The sequence below is a fragment of the Amblyraja radiata genome, chromosome 32, assembly GCF_010909765.2.
Source record: "Amblyraja radiata isolate CabotCenter1 chromosome 32, sAmbRad1.1.pri, whole genome shotgun sequence".
Lineage (NCBI taxonomy): Eukaryota > Metazoa > Chordata > Chondrichthyes > Rajiformes > Rajidae > Amblyraja > Amblyraja radiata.
In genome coordinates, this window is record NC_045987.1 from 6,142,110 (window position 1) to 6,165,675 (window position 23,566).

The 23,566-nt window shown below is 48.1% G+C and overlaps 1 protein-coding gene across 1 annotated transcript in view; it reads right to left on the reverse strand.

Moving 5' to 3' along the window:
* Positions 1-19,279, reverse strand: part of sardh (sarcosine dehydrogenase) — a 51,742-nt gene extending 32,463 nt beyond the window's left edge. The window contains exons 1-4 of the mRNA XM_033049412.1: positions 19,179-19,279; positions 10,526-10,861; positions 5,528-5,706; positions 871-1,050 (exon numbers count right to left, since the gene is read on the reverse strand). Of these exons, the coding sequence (XP_032905303.1) occupies positions 871-1,050; positions 5,528-5,706; positions 10,526-10,853 (687 nt within the window). The 5' untranslated portion in view covers positions 10,854-10,861; positions 19,179-19,279. The remainder of the gene's footprint in view (positions 1-870; positions 1,051-5,527; positions 5,707-10,525; positions 10,862-19,178) is intronic.
* Between the last annotated feature and the right edge of the window lie 4,287 nt (positions 19,280-23,566).

The window sequence follows — 23,566 nt, forward strand, 5'->3', positions numbered from 1 at the left end:
TTCGGCCAGTTTGGGTCTACGACGACCAGCCATCACACTAGTTCTCATAATCATAGTCATACAGGGTGGAAATAGGCCCTTCAGCCCAACTTGCCCACACCAGCTAACATGTCCCAGCTACACTGGTCCCAGTTACACCTGCCTGCGTTTGGCCCATAACCCTCTAACTCTGTCCTATCCATGTACCCAAAATAAGTTCTATGTCATTCTCACTCTCCCGTCTACCACACTTGGGGAGTCTTGCCACAGAGGGAGTACAGAGAAGGTTCACCAGACTGATTCCTGGGATGGCAGGACTTTCATATGAAGAAAGACTGGATAGACTCGGCTTGTACACGCTAGAATTTAGAAGATTGAGGGGGGGATCTTATAGAAACTTACAAAATTCTTAAGGGGTTGGACAGGCTAGATGCAGGAAGATTGGTCCCGATGTTGGGGAAGTCCAGAACAAGGGGTCACAGTTTAAGGATAAGGGGGAAGTCTTTTAGGACCGAGATGAGAAAATCATTTTTCACACAGAGAGTGGTGAATCTGTGGAATTCTCTGCCACAGAAAGTAGTTGAGGCCAGTTCATTGGTTAGATTTAAGAGGGAGTTAGATGTGGCCCTTGTGGCTAAAGGGATCAGGGGGTATGGAGAGAAGGCAGGTCTGGGATATTGATTTGGCTGATCAGCCATGATCATATTGAATGGCGGTGCAGGCTCGAAGGGCCGAATGGCCTACTCCTGCACCTATTTTCTATGTTTCTATGAGAGGACAATTAACCCACAGGCCCGTACGTCTTTGTGATTTGACAGCACCCACGGTCGGGATCGAACCTGGATCTCTGGCGCTGAGATGGTTGCCGGCAGGGAGGAGCGGGTGACCTACCGTGGCCCCACGTGTGGTGGCCGCACGTGCCAGGGTGCTGCAGGTCCCGGCAGGGTCCATGGTGCCATCAGTAGGGACGTAGAGAGTGCCGTACAGGTCACTCACGTTCATCAGAGGGTACAGATCCTTCGTCTCCGAGGGGGACAACACATGGGACTCAATCCCATAGGCCTTCCCCAACTAAAAGAGGGAGGGAAAATAAGATGAATTGGTTAAAAAAAATAATTTATCCTGTTCTTATCTGAAACTATGAAGCATCGATAGGATGGACAGTCTGAACGTTTTACGTGGAACAACAGAGTACTGGAGTTACTCAGCGGGTCAGGCAGCATCTCCGGAGGACATGGATAGGCGATGTTTCTGGTCGGGGACCCTACCTCAGACTGATTTGTAAAACGGGGAGAAAGCGTGAAAATAGGTGGGGGCAGGATTAAGCCTGGAGAGTGATAGGTGGATACAGGTGGGAGTAGTGGGGGGTGGTGAGGGGGGGGGGGGGCTGTTTGGGGGATGGGCGGACAAGGCAAGAGATGAACAAGGGGACGGAAGGAGGCAAGGGCACAGAATAGTGTCACAAAAGGAGAGAGGTGAAAGAGGAGTGAAATATAAAGCCAGAGGGAGCGATATATATGGAAGGGGACAGGGCCGAGAGGGGGGGGGGGAGGGTGGGATAGTGTGATAAATGGGTTCGAAAAGGGGATGGGGAGGAGGGGGGGAGTGGCCACAAGGAAGAGAGCAGAAGGGGAAAATGGAGAGAAACTGAACCACCCTACCACAACTCGAGAGCAGTCCTGAACTACCATCTACCTCATTGGTGACCCTCGGACTTTGATCTTTGATCGGACTTCACTGGCTTTACCCTGGACTATCACGTGTCCACACACTGTAAGTGGCTCGGTTGCAATCATGTATTGTATTTCCTGATTGGAACTTAGTAGCCTCAAGACCCATCTCTTCACCTCTGCCTATCCTTAGCCCCACGTCCCCTTCCCTTTTCATCTGTGCATTAATTGCCTCATACTGTGTTTTGTATTGAATTCTTTCTACTTTGTGTACTAGTCATGTCTCTACTATTTATTTCATTCCCCTTACATGTTTTTCCTCTACCTGCTAAATTTTTGTAAGGTGTCCTTGAGACTCTTGAAAGGCGGCCATAAATAAAATGTATTATTATTATTATTAAGGCCTTGATCGAGTGGACGTGGGGAGGGTGATAGCATCACGACAAAAGCTTTTCACTGTACCTCGGTACACGTGACAATAAACTAAACTGAAACTGAACTGGAAAGAAGAAAAAATTGGAAGGGGGGGGGGAGGGGGGGGGTGGCGGAATGGTAAATCTTAAAATTGGAGAATTCAACGTTCATACCATTAGGTTGTAATCTACCCAAGTGGAACATGAGGTGCTGTTTTTCCAGTTTGCACGCAGGGGAGTGAGAGTCATTTATTCCGTGTCTCAGTTTCCCCAGAAGTAATTGTGTACAGCTTTGGTCTCCTAATCTGAGGAAAGACATTGTTGCCATAGAGGGAGTACAGAGAAGGTTCACCAGACTGATTCCTGGGATGGCAGGACTTTCATATGAAGAAAGACTGGATAGACTCGGCTTGTACTCGCTAGAATTTAGAAGATTGAGGGGGGATCTTATAGAAACTTACAACATTCTTAAGGGGTTGGACAGGCTAGATGCAGGAAGATTGTTCCCGATGTTGGGGAAGTCCAGAACTAGGGGTCACAGTTTAAGGATAAGAGGGAAGTCTTTTAGGACCGAGATGAGAAAATCATTTTTCACACAGAGAGTGGTGAATCTGTGGAATTCTCTGCCACAGAAGGTAGTTGAGGCCAGTTCATTGGCTATATTTAAGAGGGAGTTAGATGTGGCCCTTGTGGCTAAAGGGATCAGGGGGTATGGAGAGAAGGCAGGGATGGGATACTGAGTTGGATGATCAGCCATGATCATATTGAATGGCAGTGCAGGCTCGAAGGGCCGAATGGCCTACTCCTGCACCTATTTTCTATGTTTCTATGTTTCTAATACGGATCAATGCAAGCCATCGGTGACAAAAGGGAATGATTAAAGGGCCTGTCCCACTTAGTGATTTTTTCAGCGACTGCCGGCATCATTGACTGACGTATCAGATTTGCGGTGTGGTTCAGCGTGACGCGGCGTGACGACGTATTGACGCGCGCCGTTTTTTTCAAGTGTCGCAACATTTTTTTTGTGTCGCCGCTGAATTTTGAAATGTTCAAAATCTTTTGGCGACACTGATACGACTCCGGCAGTCGCCGAGAAAAATCGCAAAGTGGGACAGGTCCTTTAGAACGTTAAATGGTCAGGTTCCTGTTTCTGCATTTCTTCCCCCTCAACAGAAACATAGAGACTTCAAAAGGAGCAGGAAGGAACTGCAGATGCTGGTTTTAAAGCAAAGACAGACATAAAAAGCTGGAGTAACTCAGCGGGTCAGGGGGAATCTCTGGAGACAATGGAATCGGTGACATTTCGGGTCGAGACCCTTCTTCAGACAGAAAGTCAGAAATGGTATATGGACACACTGATCTGTTCTGTGTTCATGCCAACTATGTTCTGTTGTGCTGAAGCAAAGCAAGAATTTCATTGTCCTATCTAGGACACATGACTATAAACTCTCTTGAATCTTGAAAGGGAAACGAGAGATATAGACGGTGATATAGAGAGACATTGCTCAAGTGAATGAAACATATGCAAAAAGTATCGACAATCAGTAAAAGGTGGAGCCCACAATGGTCCATTGTTGGCTGTTGGGGTTGGTGATAACGAGTTACACAGACACTGAAATTCAACGGGACGACAGTGAAACTAGTAGTACGACTAGGGTGGGGGGGGGGGGGGAAAGAGAGAGAGAGAGAGAGAGAGAGAGAGAGAGAGAGAAGGGATGCAAGGGCTACTTGCCATCCTGTAATGAAAACCTTTGAATGCTTGTGTTTGCACACACTCAGCACTTGGCAGGCCCACCCCAGACCTCACACTCTGCCCCCTCACACCCCCTAGTCCGCACACCATTAGAGGCCCAAAACAAGGGTTGGTGGATGTTGTTCATGTCCCGTTGACCTTGCTGCTTGTGCAAGAGTTTATTTAGCGATTGATTTAAACACTGGCTGATGCCAGCACGCCTGTAAATATGAAAAGGGATTAATTATTACTTTCAGCTACTGTGTGGTCAGGGCTAACATACTGCGCTTGCTTGCCCTCGTGTATAATAACTCAAAACCCATTATAAGCCAAGTATGAAATAAAAGATGTAGGGAGGCACTGCATATGCTGGTTTCAACCGATCAGACACAAAATGCTGGAGTAACTCAGCGGGACAGGCGGCGTCTCCGGAGAGACCCGAAACGTCACCCGTTCCCTCTCTCCAGAGATGCTGCCTGCCCCGCTGCGTTACTCCAGCATTTATGAGTCTAGGAAATAAAATAATGTTGACGCACTTGGGCGAGAGACAGCTCACACAAGGCGGAACTTTAATACTCGACACCAGATATGAAGTTGGGGTGGGGACAAGATACTGCGGTGAAAGGGAGAGATTGGTGGCTTGTGGAGTAGAGAGGGAAGTGAGAGTAATCTGTCAGCTGTTTCAGAGAGTTAAGAGGAGGCAAAAAGCCTCTTCTCCGCGTTCCGTCATTTTTTGATTGAACCTCAATGCCCCTTTTCCTCTATCTGTTACCTTGCCTATATTGAACACGACACAATTCCCACCACGTGTGCTTGTGTGACTGCAGATGTAAATAGACTCAGACCAGCGAGTCTCCTTTAAGGACATTATGATTTTTTTTTAAATGGCAACCAGGTGACTTCAAGGTCACACCCACAAATTGTTTTGGTGGTTTTAAATTCTCAGCTCAGGGATCTGAGTTGAAGAGAAATTTCACCTGGAACTTGTGAATCTTTGGGTGCCGAATATATTCAACAAAGGTTTTTGAAAGATAGATCTGCCTGGAATGAAAGGCGGAGTAGACTCGATGGGCCAAATGGCCTAAGTCTGCTCATCTCGCCGCGGCACGGTGGCGCAGCGGTAGAGTTGCTGCCTTTATAGCGCTTACAGTGCCAGCGACCCGGGTTCGATCCCGACTACGGGTGCTGTCTGTACGGAGTTCGTACGTTCTCCCCGCGACCAGCGTGGGTTTTCTCCGTGATCTTCGGTTTCCTCCAACATAGAAACATAGAAAACAGGTGCAGGAGTAGGCCATTCGGCCCTTCGAGCCTGCACTGTCATTCAATATGATCATGGCAGATCATCCTAAATCATTACCCCGTTCTGGCTTTTCCACCATATCCCTTGATTCCCTTGTCCCTAAGAGCTAAATCTAACTCTCTCTTGAAACACTCCAAAGACGTACAGGTTTATAGGTTAATTGTCTTGGTATGAATATAAGATTGTCCCTTGTGTGTGTAGGATAGTGTCAATGTGCGGGGATCGCTGGTCGGTGCGGACTCGGTGGGCCGAAGGGCCTGTGTATCAAAGAAGGGTTTCGGCCCAAAACGTTGCCTATTTCCTTCGCTCCATTGATGCTGCTGCACCCGCTGAGTTTCTCCAGCACTTTTGTCGGCCTGTTTACCATGCTGCTTCTCCAAACTAAACTAATCTGCAATCACTTCTGAACATATGAAGTCCGGGAGGAACTTACTGACATGAGGCGTTTGTACTCGTCCAACCTCTGCTTGTTCGAGGCGATGAAGAGGCCGCCGTTCTCGATCCAGCCGGTGTGTAGCCCAGTCTCTTGCTCCAGGTCTTTGCTCACAACCCTGTGCGTGTGGCTCAGGAGCTCCACCTCAATGTCACTGGGTCGCAGTTGCCACAGGAGACCTGCGGGAAGTAGCGAAAGAGGGGCCTGAACTGGGGAAGGTCGCACCGAAGCATCCATGATACTCTAGTGCAGGAAGGAACTGCAGACGACGCGGCTTTAGACCAAGGTTAGACACAAAAACGCTGGAGTGAACCAGCGGGACAGGCGGCAGCTCTGGAGGAAAGGAATGGCCACGTTTTCGGGTCGAGACCCTTCCTCAGACTTCAGTCGGGTGAGAGGGAAACGAGAGATATAGACCGTGATGTAGAGAGATGTATAACAAATGAGTGAAAGATATACAAAAAAGTAACAATGATAAAGGATACGGGCCATTTTTAGCTGTGGGCTCGGTGAAAACAAGTTACAGACAATAACAACTAAAGACGACTTTGAAGGTAGTATGACTTGGGTGGGGAGGTGTGGAGAGAGAGGATGCAAGGATAACAAAGTCAGAGCAATCAATATTCATACTGCTGGGTTGTACGCTGCTCTCTATCACCATCTGTATCTCTTGTTCCATCCTCATCTGACTCTTAGTCTGAAGAAGGGTCTCAACATGATACACCAGTGTTGGGGCACGGACATTGGCAGGGTTCAGACAATCAAGGGTTAAAGGTGCAAGGGCAAGCTACACAGACAAGGTGTAATCACACAAAAATGAAACCCTATAACTTTATGATAAAGTCTCATTAAGGTCATCAAATCAGACGTCACAATAGTAAGGGACAGGCCCTTCGGCCCACCGAGTCCTTGCTAGTCACCAAGCACCCGTAATCAATCCCATGCCCATTTTATTCTCCCGACATTCTCATCAATAGCATTTACAACAGGGTGGCACGGTGGTGCAGTGGTAGATATGCAGCCTTAAAACCCCTGTCCCACTTAGGAGACCTAAACAGCAACCTTTGGTGACCTTGCCCGCTGCCACCCAAAAAATAATCAAGGTCGAGGTGACCTGCAACCTCCTACCACCTCCCACGCATATGTTAAAAACCTTCCTCGACTATGAAGAAAACCGGCTTCGACTAGACCTGCGGCTAAAAAATGATCGATTTTTAAAAAAGCAACCTATTTATAGTCAAGGCCGGTTTTAAACATGATGAAAAAATAGCAGCAACCTAGATGAAGCCTCGGCCACGCGGAAACCACTTTCGACCATTAGGGAGAGTGACCAAAACCTCCGGTGACCTCATGGAAACCTTGGGTGGCGGGCAAGGTCACCAGAGGTTGCTGTTTAGGTCTCCTAAGTGGGACAGGGGCTTAACAGCACCAGAGACCCAGGTTCGATCCTGATTACGAGTGCTGTCAGTGCGGAGTTTGTACGTTCTCCGTGACCTGCTCCGGTTTTCTCCGGGTGCTCCGGTTTCCTCCCACATTCCAAGGACATACAGGTTTGTAGGTTATTTGGCTTGGTATAAATGTGCAGGATTGTCCCTAGGTTATGTAGGATGGTGTTAATGTGCGGAGATCGCTGGTCGGCGCGGACTCGGTGGGCTGGTTCTCTAAACTAAACTAAACTATTTCCATAACTGTATAATAGTTGTACAGATTCTACAACTCTTGTACACACTCGGGACAATTCCCCCCCCCCCCCACCCAAATCCTTTAGTTTAGTTTAGAATTACAGCGCGGAAACAGGTCCTTCGGCCCACTGAGCCCGCGCCGACCAGCAATCCCCGTACACTAACACAACCCTACACACACGAAGGACAATTTACAATTATGACCCAACCAATTGACCTACAAACATGTACATTAGTGGAGTGTGGGAGGAAACCGGAGTCCCCTCGCAGGTCACGAGGGGAAGGTACAAGCTCCGCACAGCCAAGCACCCGTGGTCAGGATCGGACCCGGGTCTCTAGCGCTTTAAGGCAGCAACTCTGCCGCTGCGCCACCGTGCAGCCCCATTCTTAAAAGTTTTATTTCTGAGGCTGTATATTAAAATTGATTAGAACACACAATAGTACAGCATCTGGTACAGAAGCTTGAGGGGGGATCTTATAGAAACTTACAACATTCTTCAGGGGCTGGACAGGCTAGATGCAGGAAGATTGTTCCCGATGTTGGGGAAGTCCAGAACAAGGGGTCACAGTTTAAGGATAAAGGGGAAATCTTTTAGGACTGAGATGAGAAAAACAATTTTTTACACAAAGAGTGGTGAATCTCTGGAATTCTCTGCCACAGAATGTAGTTGAGGCCAGTTCATTGGCTATATTTAAGAGGGAGTTAGGTGTGGCCCTTGTGGCTAAAGGGATCAGGGGGTATGGAGAGAAGGCAGGTACAGGATACTGAGTTGGATGGTCAGCCATGATCATATTGAATGGCGGTGCAGGCTCGAAGTGCCGAATGGCCTACTCCTGCACCTATTTTCTATGTTTCTATATCATAGTCTATGCCGAACATGATGCCAAGATCAACTATTGTCTGCTGGACATAATCCATAGCTTTAGGTCCCCCTGCATATTCATGTACCTACCGTATGCAAAAGTGCCTGACATGCCATTCTCATATTTGCCTTCACCACCACCTCCAGCAATGTATGAACTCACCGCCCTCTGTATTAAAAAAAAACTCGCCCCGTTCATCTCCTTTAAATGTTGCCCCACCCATCTTACTACAATGCCCACGGACATTTACTGATTCTGACTGTCATAATTTAATATTCTTCCATTAAGCCTCCCCTCAACCTCCAGCATGCCAGAAAAAAATATTTTCACTTAGTTTAGTTTATTGTGATGTGTACTGAGGTGCGGTCGAAAGCTTTTGTTGCGTGCTAACCAGTTAGTCGAAAGTCTACCTGTCATTACAATTGAGCCACCCACACTGTACAATCCAGTTCTCCCTGTAGCAAACACCTCCTCATGCAGGCATCTTTGTGGAAAGCCTCCTCTGCTCCCTTTCCAAAGCCTCCACACCCTTCCTGTATTGGGGTGACCGACACATAGTGTTGTAATGATGTGTTTAAGAAGGAACTGCAGATGCTGGACAATCGAAGGTACACAAAAATGCTGGAGAAACTCAGCGGGTGCAGCAACATCTATGGAGCGAAGGAAATAGGCAACGTTTCGTCCCGAAACCCTTCGGGTTTCGACCCGAAACGTTGCCTATTACCTTCCGGCTTCGGGCCGAAACGTTGCCTATTTCCTTCGCTCCATAGATGTTGCTGCACCCGCTGAGTTTCTCCAGCATTTTTGTGTTATAACGATGGGTTGTTACTGAGGGCAATGAAGCAGAGAAGGAAATTATAAATCGGCTGTCAGCTGGTGGAAGAGACCTGAGGGACAGAAAAGCCCAATTTCACCCGGGAGATATTTCTGTGGTGACCTTGCTTGGGGCCCAACCTTCAATGGGTACATCTCCTCAGTTCCCCACTGACCCAACTGAGAAGTGTTCATCCCAACCCCTCCTCCACCTCAACTGAGTAAAGATGTCTTAAGGGCCTGTCCCACGAGCATGCGACCTGCATGCGGCAAGCGCGACCTAAAGGGCCTGTCCCACCAGCATGCGCCTGCATGTGGCAAGCGCGACCTAACGTGGTCGCTTGAGCCGTACGGCCTCGCGGGGCCGGTCCCACTTCGATCGCCGGAGCCGTATGGAGTTGTGCGGAGCTGGTCCCAACATTGTGCGGTACTCCGAAAAACTGACCGCGTTTAAAAATTCCGCGCGGCAACGGCCTGCCGGCCCGCAGCCGCCTCGACGCCATACGTCACTCACTCGACCTCCGTGCGGCTCCCGCTTCTGGTTTGGTCGCGCTTGCCGCATGCCGTACGGCTCAAGCGACCATGTTAGGTCGCGCTTGCCACATGCAGGCGCATGCTGGTGGGACCGGCCCTTTAGGTCGCGCTTGCCGCATGCAGGTCGCATGCTCGTGGGACAGGCCCTTTAGTTTAGTCCAGTTTAGTTTTGAGATACAGCGCAGAAACAGGCTCATCGGCCCACCGAGCCTTAGAGCACCAAGCACCTCATATTTCGCTTGGGCAGCTTACACCCCTGAGGTATGAATTTTGATCTCTCTAACTTCAAGTAACACTTGCATCCCCTCTCTCAGTCCCTCCCCCGTCCTAGTTGTTGTACTAATTTCATGTCATCCTGGTGAGTTTCATTGTCTGTAACTCGTTTTCACCTAGCCCACCGCTAACAATGGCCCGTTTCCTTAATCATTGTTGCTTTTTTGCACATCTTTCATTCATTTGTTTTATCTCTCTCTACACTGTCTATATTTCTCTTCCCCTTTCCCCTGATTCTCAGTCTGAAGAAGGGTCTCGACCCGAATCGTCACCTCATCCTTTTCTCCAGAGACGCTGCCTGACCCGCTGCGTTACTCCAGATTTTTGTGACCATCTTTGGCTTAAACCAGCATCTACAGTTCCTTCCTACATAACCTACAAACCTGTACGTCTTTGGAGAGTGGAGGAGGCACACCCGGAGAAAACCCACGCAGGTCACGGGAAGAACGTACAAACTCCGTACAGACAGCACCCGTAGTCTGGATCGAACCTGGGTCTCTGGCTCTCGAAGGCAGCAACTCTACCGCTGCGCCACCGTGCCACCCTGTCACTCTGGCCTTTCACTTCCCCCTACGCCTTTCCCTACTAATGATAAAATTTTAGCTGTTAAGTAAATAAGTAAGTTTATTGGCCAAGTATTCACATACAAGGAATTTGCCTTGGTGCTCCGCCCACAAGTAGCCGGGTTTCTCTATGGAATGATGTATTATAGGTGGCCACCCAGCTGGTTGAAGGTCTCCCACAACATCCTTTTGATCACACCAATAGTCAAGTATTTCTCTTGGGATTTACCTATTTTCTTTTCAATTCCTTCCCCCACCCTCGTCCTTACCGGCTGTGTGCCACGTTGTCCCAGCCGTCAGCTGGTCCCGTTCCAACAGGACCACGTTGGTGATGCCCATTTTGGCCAGATGGTAGAGGGTTTGGCACCCCATGCTGCCGCCGCCAATCACCACCACCTCGGCGCATTTGGGCAACGGTTTGGTTGGACCTTTGGTGCCCGACCTCTCCTGTTTGAGGGTTTTACTGCCGGGATCGTTCCCCTCTGGGGTCAAGCTCTGGGCAGCTGAGCTGAAGTAACGCAGGCCGGATTTTGGCAGGAGATGGCGGGAACTCCTGCAGAAGGTGGCTATCCGGAGAGTGGAAGCGGTGGAGCTCATGGTTGCGTCTGCAAAGCAAAGAAACAAAACGAGGTTGGTGACTCCTGGGCCAGTTCAGAATTCTCATCCATTGAGTTGAGTTGAGTTCAGAGATATGGCATGGAAACAGGCCGACACACACAATGCTGGGGTAACTCAGCGGGACAGGCAGCATCTCTGGAGAGAAGGAAACAGGCCCCACTGAGTCCACGCCCACCACCGATCATCCCATACACTAGTTCTACCTACACACAAGGGACAATTTACAGAAGTCAATTAACCTGCACGCCTGTACGTCTGTGGAGTGTGGGAGGAAACCAGAGCACCTGGAGAAAACCCACGTGGTCACGGGGAGAAACTATAAGCTCCTTACAGATAGCAGGCGTGGTCAGGATTGAACCCGGATCTCTGGCGCTGCAAGGCAGCAACTCTACCGCTGCGCCACATTGCCGGCATGTTTCCAGATGGCTCATGTCCTCACTCCATCTCTTCAGTGCCATGATCCAAGAAACATCATCTCTTCTGACTAGTCTTTCGCACATCGCTCACTTCCATCCTGGGGGAAGAAGTTCTGGCTGTCCACCCTTTCTATGGCGCTCATAGTTTTATATTCTTCCCCCACTTGTCGCCAACCTAGGGTTAAAACTCTAAACCTCTCCCCTTAGACCTCCCATGTCCTTGCAGCATGTTCCCTAAAGCCTTCCTACCTCGTCGACTCTTGGTTCTTTATCCCTTGTGTGGCTTGATGTCACTTTTTGATGGATGACACACCTACCAAGTTCCTTGTGATGCCCTTATCATAACAAAACGTGCTATTTTCACTCGCACTGGTAAGAATACACGGGAAGAGGTTATTCTTGAACCTGGTGGTCACAGCTTGCTGACTCTCGCATCTACATACTGATGGTAGAAGTGAAATGAGAGCGTGGCCAGGGTGGTGGGGGTCTTGCACATTATGGCAACTCATTATCACAACATCCCAAGCATTGGTACACATGACAATTAGACGTAAGATAGGACCCCACCTGTCTTTGCAGGTGAGGCAGAGATGCACTTGCATCTCCTCCAACCTCATCTACTGTATCAAGGTGCGGACTCCTATATATGGGCGAGACCAAGCGCAGGCGCGGGGTACGTTTCACTCAACACCTCTGCTCAGTCCGCCTAAACCTACCTGATCTCCTGGTGGCTAACTCCGCATCCCATTCCCACACTGACCTTTCTGTCCCGGGCCTCCTCCATTGTCAGAGTGAGGCCCAGCGTAAATTGGAGGAACAGCACTTCATATGTCACTTGGGCAGCTTACACCCCAGCGGTATGAACATTGACTTCTCTAATTTCAAGTAACCCTTGCTTTTCCACTTTCGTCATCCCCTCCCCCTTCCCAGTTCTCCAACCAGTCCTCCAGTCTCCGAGTAAATTTTATCCCTGTTCGCTTTGTTGTTGCCTTCTCCCAGCTAACAAGGATCTATTCTACATTTGCCTTGATCTGCATCCCCCTCGTCCTGTTTTCACACCTTACACTTCCTTATCTATGTATCTCCCTCTCCCCTGACATCAGTCTGAAGGAGGGTCTCAACCTGAAACGTCACCCATTCCTTCTGTCCAGCGATGCTGCCTGTCCTGCTGAGTTACTCCAACATTTTGTGTCGATCTTCGGTTTAAACCAGCATCTGCAGTTCTTTCCTGCTCAACTTGACTTAAATTGAATATTGTTTGATGGGCTAACCAAGCATCAATGGGTGTATTTGCAGTAAGTCACATTTCGCTATGTCTAGTTTTCATTTAGCAGTGAAGTCCCTGCATTATTTACAATTCCGATGACATCAAACATGTCACTTCACTTGTCTCTGTCTTACACTCATTGAATCGTCGAACCCTGCCTGTCCTTTCAAGCAGATGGCATATATTATGGGTGTTGCTAAAACCAAAGCAAGTTAGGCATGTACCGTTTGTGATGTCAACACTGATAAAAGAATGTCACTCATCTGAAGACTTCAACCGTCTGAAAGCTTCCAAGGACTGACTTGGAAGCTGCTAAATTAATCACCATTGGCTTGATCACCAGGCCAGAACGTAACATTCAGAAAGCAAGTCAAGTGCAGAAGCGCATGTACGGTGAGCTATAGATAAGTACAATGAAGTGCTGCAGACACGTAGACGCAGACAACACACAAAAGCTTCAATTATGCAGAAATTGCACATAAAATAAGGTTGCGAAATGAAAAGACATCAGTGCAAAGACACAAATTTTTTTTAAAAAGCAAGTCTATGGAAGTGCAAGAGGCGGTCCCGTTGCTGGGGAAGGATTAGGGTTGTGTTGGTTGGTTCACGAGCCTGATAGTTGTGGCAGAGTAGTTGTTCCTGAAGCTGGTGGTGTGGGACTTCAGCCCTCTGTACCCACTGGCCAATGGTAGCATGATAGCAGCGAGTAGAGGGCAGGAGGAGGGGATTGCTGATTATAATGCTCCCTCCCTGACGCAACGTCTCATGTCGGTGCCTTAGATGGAGTGGGCTGTGTACGCGGTGGACAGGGCTGAGTCCACCACTCCCCGGGTGACTGCATTGGAATTGTACTGCATTTCAGAACCAGGGGTCACAGTTTAAGAATAAGGAATAAGCCATTTAGAATGGAGACGAGGAAACACTTTTTCTCACAGAGAGTGGTGAGTCTGTGGAATTCTCTGCCTCAGAGGGCGGTGGAGGCAGGTTCTCTGGATACTTTCAAGAGAGAGCTAGATAGGGCTCTTAAAAATAGCAGTCAGGGGATATGGGGAGAAGGCAGGAACAGGGTACTGATTGGGGATGATCAGCCATGGTCACATTGAATGGTGGTGCTGTCTCGAAGGGCCGAATGGCGTTGTTGTGCATTGGAATTGCTGCACAGAGCCATCACGCCTCAAGTCAAAATATTTACTACCGAACGCCTGTAGAAGATTGTGAGAATATATGCTGAGTCTCTTTAAACTTCTCAGAATGTAAATGCACCTTCTTTGTGACCTTGTGAACGTTTGGGAATGTGTGGGAATTCTCAAATAAAAACAAAACCGCGCTGGAGATATTCGGACAGCCTGTGTTGAGAGAGCATCACAGTTCATGTTTCAGGTCAATCATCTAGCATCGCTCCTGAAACATTCTCTCTCCTTTCTTGCCAGAAGCTGGGAAAGGGCATGGAGGTAAATGTTATCCAAAGTAGACACAAAATGCTGGAGTTAGAAACATAGAAAATAGGTGCAGGAGTAGGCCATTCGGCCATTCGAGCCTGCACCGCCATTCAATATGATCATGGCTGATCATCCAACTCAGTATCCCGTGCCTGCCTTCTCTCCATTCCCCCTGATCCCTTTAGCCACAAGGGCCACATCTAACTCCCTCTTAAATATAGCCAATGAACTGGCCTCAACTACCTTCTGTGGCAGAGAATTCCACAGATTCACCACTCTCTGTGTGAAAAATGTTTTTCTCATCTCGGTCCTAAAAGACTTCCCCCTTATCCTTAAACTGTGACCCCTTGTTCTGGACTTCCCCAACATCGGGAACAATCTTCCTGCATCTAGCCTGTCCAACCCCTTAAGAATTTTGTACGTTTCTATAAGATCCCCCCTCAATCTTCTGAATTCTAGCGAGTACAAGAGTTGAGGGCCTGTCCCATTTACGCAACCTTTACAGGCAACTGCCGGCACCCGTGACAGGTCGCTGGAATTTTCAACATGTTGAAAATTCAGCGGCAACCAGAAAGACACTACGGCTCTTTGGAAACCTCTCATGACCATAGGAGACCTCTCATGACCACGGTTGTGAGAGGTCTCCTATGGTCATGAGAGGTCACCCGCGACATGTCGCCAGGGGTCGTCTGTATGGTCGTGAGAGGTCTCCAAAGAGTCGTAGCGTCTTTCTGGTCGCCGCTGAATTTTCAACATGTTGAACATTTCGGCGACCTACCACGGGTGCCAGCAGTCGCCTGTAAAGGTCGCGTAAGTGGGACAGGCCCTTAACTCAGACTGGTTAGTCTGGTTAGGGATAAGGGAAGCGGGAGCCAAAGGCGTTGATGTAGAGAGAAAAAGAAAAATGAATGAAAGAAATGCAAAAAATATAAGGAGATAAGGTGAAGACGAGAAGCTGGTGCGATGGGTGGGGGGAAGGATAGAGAGAGAGGGAATGCCGCGGCTACCTGAAGTTAGAGATATCAAAATTCATACAAATGATAAGCTGCCCAGGTGAAATATGAGATGCTGTTTCTCCAATTTGCATTTAGCCTCATTCTGACAATGGAGGAGACATATGACAGAAAGGTCAGTGTGGGAATTCAAAATTGTTACAATCGAAGGTAGACACAAAATGCTGGAGTAACTCAGCGGGACAGGCAGCATCTCTGGGGAGAAGGAATGGGAGATGATTTGGGTCGAGAACCTTTCTTCTGATTGAAAAGGAAAGGCAACTAAAAGGGAAACCTCGGGGACGTATGTTGTTGGCAAAATGATACAGGGGAAAGAGCGGGGCAAAGTTGCAGACTGTGGAGTGATCCGTGAACTGGACTCAGGTACAGGCAGACTGAGCAAAGGTGCTCAGCGAAACGATCGCCCTATAGCAACGTAACAAAGTTCAAAGAAATGACTGGGCTCTGTGTGTTCCTCGATCACAGGCTCAGAGCGATGAAAGGCTTCTTCTGGTAAATAATTTGCTAGAAGATAAACAGAAAATGCTGGAGTAATTCAGCGGGACAGGCTGCATCTCTGGAAAGAAGGAATGGGTGACGTTCTGGGTCGAGACCCTTCTTCAGACTGATATTGCATTCAGATGTTGCAGCAATGATAGAAACGTGAAACAAAAGGAGGAAAAGCTGGAAACTCTCTGCGGTTCATGCAGGCTCTGTTAATGCGGTGAAAAGTTGGTCTTTCCTCTTTCCTCGGGTGCCATCTGCATTTTCTGTCTCAATACCCCAGCATAAATTTTTTTTTTAAAACAGGCTCAAGCAAGGCCAGGAGTGGGAACGTAATATTCTGGCTACAATGTGTTCAGACTGAATGGGGTGGGAATAAAGTGGCATTGTTAACCAAAGATACTGTTTCACAGCACTATCAGGGAATGGCATTCTCTCGAATTCACACGCAGAATCTGCGTCGTGGCTACAGTTAAGGAGCAGGCAGTTCGTTAAATTGTTACACTTGTGTAAAGGGCGTTAATCCCTCAGATCGTGGCGTGAAAGAACGGACTGATTTGAGGATTGCTTGCCAAATATAAATGACTTGAGTTAGGAGGTTAAAATATAACATCTGCTGAGGTGGGACCAGACCAGCTGGAAAAATTTGGAAGGCGGCAACTAAATGGGAAAATGTGCAAGAAGGAACTGCAGATGCTGGTTTAAATCGAAGATAGACACAAACACAAGGGTCGAGACCCTTCTTCAGTTAGTTTACTCCCTATAATTGTTCTTTCTTATCATTCTAATGTGAGTAGTTTAGTTTAGTTTGGAGATAGTTTAGAGATACAGCATGAAACCCGGCGATTCAGCCTATCTAGTCCGCACCAACCAGCAATCCCTGTACATTAATTTTGCCTTTGATGTCATTCGTTATAACACAGTGGAGATCATAATCGGTGATTTTTGTGTATTTTTCCGATTCAAGGCCAAAATCAACTTATGGTTTTCTGTGAAAAGGGAACTTGTTCCTTAACAATATAGCATTATGGCCAGTTCTGATTACTGCAGTGCGGGAAGTTGGGCGGAAGGGTCTGTCTCTACGCTGTATGACTTAAAGACTACAGCAGCGTAGGAGAGGTGAAGAGCAGAAGGATGAATTTTACTTTGTATTCCTTGCTATCACCTTCCCCTAGCTATCTATACTACATTTTTCTTGAGCTTTTTCCCCTTTGATCTCTCATTTTCACACCTAACCCTTCCATATCTCTCGTTCCCCTCACCACTGACTCTCAGTCTGAGGAAGAGTCTCGACCCGAAACATCACCCATACTATCTGTCCAGAGATGCTGCTTGTCCCGCTGAGTTACTCCAGCATTTTGTGTCTATTTTCATGGGAAAGTTGAACTCGAGCCTAAGAAACTAGAGATGTTTGAAGGGTTTCGGCCCGAAACGTTGCCTATTTCCTTCGCTCCATAGATGCTGCTGCGCCCGCTGTTTCTCCAGCACTTTTGTCTACCTTCAATTTTCCAGCATCTGCAGTTCCTTCTTAAAAACTAGAGATGTTGTGTCTTCTTTGTGATTACAGTACTGGGCTCAGGACAGTCATCCGAGATGTTATCGCCCTGGAATTTGACCATATTAACTCTCTCCATTGCCGACCCACCAATGAATACTGGAGATAGACACAAAGAGCTGGACTCTGGAGTAACTCAGTGGGACAGGCAGTATCTCTGGAGGGAAGGAATGGGTGACGTTTTGGGTCGAGACCCTTCTTCAGACTGGTTAGGTATAAGGGAAACGAGAGATATAGATGGTGATGTGGAGAGATAAAGAGCAATGAATGAAAGATATGCAAAAATGTAACAATCCTAAAGGAAACAGGCCATTGTAAGCTGTTTGTTGGGTGAAAATGGGAAGCTGGTGGGACTTGGGTGGGGGGGGGGGGGGGGGGGGGAGGGGGGTAGAGAGAGAGGGAATGCCGGGGCTACCTGAAGTGAGAGAAATCAATATTCATACCACTGGGCTGTAAGCTACCGAAGCGAAATATGAGATGCTGTTCCTCCAATTTGCATTTAGCCTCACTCTGACAATGGAGGAGACCGAGGACAGAAATGTCTGTGTAGGAATGGGAAGGAGAATTAAAGTGTCCAGGAACCGGGAGATCAGGTTGGTTCAGGCGGGCTGAGCGAAGGTGTTCCGCGAAACGATCGCCCAGTCTGCGTTTGGTCTCTGCGATGTATAGGTTGGAGGACGTGCAAGTGACTTCATTAACTTCACCACCAATTTTGGGAACAGGCAGGTACATGGATTGGGCAGGTTTGGAAGAATATGGACTCAATGCGGACAGGTGGGACCAGGGTAGTTGGGACATGTTGGCCGGTGTGGGCAAGTTGGGCGTTTCCATACTATATCACTCTGACTCTATCAGTATTCAAGAGTTCTCTTCCATGCTGCCTGTAGCATGTCACCTCTGTGCAGCACTATCTTGAGTTCACCAGTGGTGCCCCAGATCCTGTACAGCTAGCATCAACATGATGGCACGAGTGGTCTCTTGTGGGAGAGTCTAGGGAGAGGTCATAGCCTGCGAGCCTCGGTGTAAACCAGCATCTGCAATCCCTTCCAACATGAGGCAGATTCAACTGTTGATTCAAAAGTGTAGGAAGGAACTGCAGATGCTGGTTTAAACCGAAGATGGACACACAATGCTGGAGTAACTCAGCGGGACAGGCAGCGTCACTGGAGAGAAGGAATGGGTGACGTTTCGGGTCGAGACCCTTCTTCAGACTAGGGATTCATCAAGACTTGAAAGGCATTTCTAAGACTATGGAAAAAGTTGGTTGTTCTGAAGCAGAAACAGAGGGGCCTCGATGGGCAGAATGGCCTCCTTTCCTGCTGTAACCTTTCTGTCACTTTGAACAGTGCGTCAGGAGTTGTACACATTAACTTCTGGGTGAGTGAGGCAGTAATTGTGAATATATGCAGCAAGTACAAAGTTCCTTTCCTGCAACCAACATCCACAAATATGTAAACACATAGGTACTGATAGTGGATTCTACGTTTAGCCCACGACATTTAACTTTCTGTTGAAGAATCACTTTGACACCACTCTGCTGGAGAAGAGAGGGGGCAGAGGGGGAAAGGGCAGAGGGAGAGAGGGTGAAAAATGAGGGGCCAGAGGGAGAGTGTTGGGGGGCAGGGGGGAGAGGAGGAGGGGAGAGGAAGGGGGAGGAAGACTGTGTCTCCTACAGACAGAAGGGGAAGGTAGAGACAGAGAGGAGATAGCAGGGGAAAGGAGAGGGGTCGGGGTGAGAGAGAGAGGAAGGGGGGGAAGAGGGGAGAGGGAGAGGAAGGGGGGAGGAAAAGGGGAGTAGAAGAGGGGAGGAAGACGGGAAGAGGGGAGGAAGACGGGAAGACGGGAGGAGGGGAGGGGAAGAGGGGAAGAGGGGAGGAGGGGGGAGGAAGAGGGGGGAGGAAGAGAGGGGAGGAAGAGAGGGGAGGAAAGGGGGGAGGAAGAGGGCAGATAGTGCGGAGCAAGGATTTCGCACCCAGACCCAGGGAGACGGGGCGAGTGAGAGCGGGGTTGTCCCTGGGTGGTCGCGGGGGTTGAAGAGTCCCGGCTCTGACCCCACTCCCAGCCCCGGGACCCCCACCCCCGCGTCCTCCCCCCAGCCGGGCTCTCGCCGCCCCGGCCCCGCTCTACTCACCTGTGGGTCCGGCCAGCAGCGGCTCAGCCTCCCGACCCGCCCCGACCTGCCGCGTCAGTCACTGGGCGTCCCAGTCCCAGTCCCACCTCCCGTTAGTGGAGGACGTGGCTCCTGCCTGGCCAGCCCAACCCTGCCGCCAGGGGCAGGCTCACTGCCGGCGAGAGGCGCGTAGCTCCTACTCCTCTACCCCCTCCACCACCTTCCCTCTATCCCCTTCCCTCTATCCCCTCCCCTCTATCTCCTCCCCTCCCTCCTATTCTCCCCCACCTATTACCCCCCACCTAACCCCTACCCCCTGCCCCTCTCTATCTCCTACCACCTCCCAATCTCCTACCCTCTGGCCCTTCAGCCCAACTTGTGCACGCCAACACTCCACACTTGCTGGTCCCACCTGCCCATGTTTTGCCCAGATCCCTCTAAACCTTTCCTATCAATGTACCTGTCCAAATGTCTCTTAAATCACTGCAGCAGCATTTATATAAATAGAAGTCTACACTAAATGAAATTGCTTCCCTCTGCCAGGAAGACAGATATGGTGAAACATGCACAGTTAAATAAGCAAAAGACAATAAGGAATTCAGCAGGTCGTGCAGCATCTGTGGAGAAGAACGAACAGGTGACGTTTCGGGTCATTACCCTTCTTCAGACTGACACCGGCCATTTGTGTTTTGTTCACGACTTGAGCATCTGCAGTCCCTTGCGTCTCCAGATACAATCAATGGTTAATAGACACAAAATGCTGGAGTAATTCAGCGGGACAGGCAGCATCTCTGGAGAGAAGGAATGGGTGACGTTTCGGGTCGAGACCATTCATCAGACTGGTTAGGAATAAGGGAAACGAGAGATATAGGCGTTGATGTAGAGAGATAAAGAACAATGAATGAAAGATATGCAAAAAAGTAATGATGAGAAGGGAAACAGGCCATTCTTAGCTGTTTGTAGGGCTGTTTCATTTATCCCCTGCAAACAGCTAACAGTGGCCAGTTTCCTTTTCTCCAGAGATGCTGCCTGTCCCGCTGCGTTACTCCAGCTTTTTTGTGTCAATTTCGGTTTAAACCAGCATCTGCAGTTCCTTCCTACACAATCGATGATTATCTGAACTCAATACACATCCACATGGTGTATTCTTATGCATCTATGTGTAAACAGCAAACATTTTTTCCCCGAAGAGAAGCTTGAGAGAAAACCTGTGTAGCCCAGAGCAGTAATAAAAGATTTAGTAGCTGAACTTAAAACCAGGCCAACTCATGTCAAAAGCCTGTCAACTATTATATTAAATCACTGCTCACCTCACTAAGTTCGACATATGGAAACACATTTTATAGCAACATTACCTGTACTTACCTTTTCTCTGTGTCCCACAACAATTCATCAACATTTTGCACATTTAATATTAATAACTCAGCTAGTGTAAGTGCAATTGAATCTCATACTTCTACCACCCTATTAATGCACTTATGGAGTCATAAAGTCATACTGAGCGGAACCAGACCCTTCGGTCCAAACTGCCTACACCGGCCAACGTGTCCCATCTACGCTAGTCCCACCATCCTGCGTTTGGCCCATATTCCTCTAAACCTGTCCTATCCATGTACCTGTCTAAATGTTTCTTAAACGTGCCCCAACGGCCTCCTCTGGCAGCTTGTCCCATACACCCACCACCCTTTGCGTGAAAAAGTTACCCCTCAGATTCCTATTAAATCTTTTCCCCTTCACCTTAAACCTATGTCCTCTAGTTCTAGATTCACCTACCCTGGGCAAAAGACTCTGTGTGTTACCTGATCTATTCCTCTCATGATTTTATACAACTCTATAAGATCGCCCCTCATCCTCTTGCGCTCTCAGAGAGTCCTCACCTGCACAACCTCTCCCTATAATGCCATGAGGGTGGTGGGGGGGGAAGCAAAGGATGGCCTGACGTGGGATACTTTGTAACTGAATGCGCCCTTTAAGTGGTGACTATTCGCATACCTTGGGTATAGAAACATAGAAAAATAGGTTCAGGAGTAGGCCATTCAGTCCTTCGAGCCAGCACCGCCATTCATTGTGATCATAGTTGATCATCCTCAATCAGTAACCCGTGCCTGCCTTCTCCCCATACCACTAGCCCCAAGAGCTCTATCTAACTCTCTTTTAAATTCATCCAGTGAATTGGCCTCCACTGCCTTCCGTGGCAGAGAATTCCACAAATTCGCAACTTTCTGGGTGAAAAGGTTTTTCTCATCTCAGATAAATCCTGAAGAAGGATCTCGCCCTGAAACATCACTCATTCCTTCTCTCCAGAAATGCTGCCTGTCCCGCTGAATTACTCCAGAATTTAGTGTTGGTTTAAACCAGCATCTATCGTTCCGTCCTACACATGCTCTCTACGGTAGTCCCCTTTGCCTGTGTTTGACCCATCTCCCTCCAAACTTTTCCAATCCACATGGCTGTTGCATTGTATTTTAATTGTTGTGATTGTGAGCATAATCACCAGCACTGCCCCAGTAGACTCAATGTCTAGCATTGCATTACAACTCAATGCAACATTTAGATGTATGGAGTGCAAGGCATGTTCAACTAAAATTAATGTATCCCATTAAAACTATAATTCAATAACCACATCTTTCTTTTGTCAACTGGACGGGCAGCATCTGTGGAGAATGCCAGTCCCACTGTGCCAGACAGCAGTAATATCCAATACATTCCATTACAGAAGAGGTTTACCAGAACGATGCCTCTGGTGTACTGGAGGCTGAGGGGAGATTTTGTTTTTAGTTTAGAGATACAGCGCGGAAACAGGCCCATCAGCCCACCGAGTCCGCGCCGACCAGCGATCCCCGCACACCAACACTATCCTACACACACTAGGGACAATTTATATTTATACCAAGCCAATTAACCTACAAACCTGTACAGTGGCTTGCAAAAGTATTCATACCCCTTGAACTTTTCCACATTTTGTCATGTTACAACCACAAACGTAAATGTATTTTATTGGGATTTTATGTGATAGACCAACACAAAGTGGCGCATAATTGTGAAGTGGAAGGAAAATGATACATGGTTTTCAAATTTTTTTACAAATAAAAAAAATGAAAAGTGTGGCGTGCAAAAGTATTCAGCCCCCTTTACTCTGATACCCCTAAATAAAATCCAGTGCAACCAATTGCCTTCAGAAGTCACCTAATTAGTAAATAGAGTCCACTTGTGTGTAATCTAATCTCAGTATAAATACAGCTGTTCTGTGAAGGCCTCAGAGGTTTGTTAGAGAACATTAGTGAACAAACAGCATCATGAAGCCCAAGGAACACACCAGATAGGTCAGGGATAAAGTTGTGGAGAAGTTTAAAGCAGGGTTAGGTTATAAAAAAAATATCCCAAGCTTTGAATATCTCACGGAGCACTGTTCAATCCATCATCCGAAAATGGAAAGAGTATGGCACAACTGCAAACCTACCAAGACATGGCCGTCTACCTAAACTGACAGGCTGGGCAAGGAGAGCATTGATCAGAGAAGCAGCCAAGAGGCCCATGGTAACTCTGGAGGAGCTGCAGAGATCCACAGCTCAGGTGGGAGAATCTGTCCACAGGACAACTATTAGTCGTGCACTCCACAAATCGGGCCTTTATGGAAGAGTGGCAAGAAGAAAGCCATTGTTGAAAAAAAGCCATAAGAAGTCCCGTTTGCAGTTTGCCACAAGCCATGTGGGGGACACAGCAAACATGTGGAGGAAGGTGCTCTGGTCAGATGAGACCAAAATTGAAGTTTTTGGCCTAAATGCAAAACGCTATGTGTGGCGGAAAACTAACACTGCACATCACCCTGAACACACCATCCCCACTGTGAAACATGGTGGTGGCAGCATCATGCTGTGGGGATGCTTTTCTTCAGCAGGGACAGGGAAGCTGGTCAGAGTTGATGGGAAGATGGATGGAGCCAAATACAGGGCTATCTTGGAAGAAAACCTGTTAGAGTCTGCAAAAGACTTGAGACTGGGGCGGAGGTTCACCTTCCAGCAGGACAACGACCCTAAACATACAGCCAGAGCTACAATGGAATGGTTTAGATCAAAGCATATTCATGTGTTAGAATGGCCCAGTCAAAGTCCAGACCTAAATCCAATTGAGAATCTCTGGCAAGACTTGAAAATTGCTGTTCACAGACGCTCTCCATCCAATCTGACTGAGCTTGAGCTATTTTGCAAAGAAGAATGGGCAAAAATTTCAGTCTCTAGATGTGCAAAGCTGGTAGAGACATACCCCAAAAGACTTGCAGCTGTAATTGCAGCAAAAGGTGGTTCTACAAAGTATTGACTCAGGGGGGCTGAATACTTTTGCACGCCACACTTTCAGTTTTTTATTTGTAAAAAAATTTGATAACCATGTATCATTTTCCTTCCACTTCA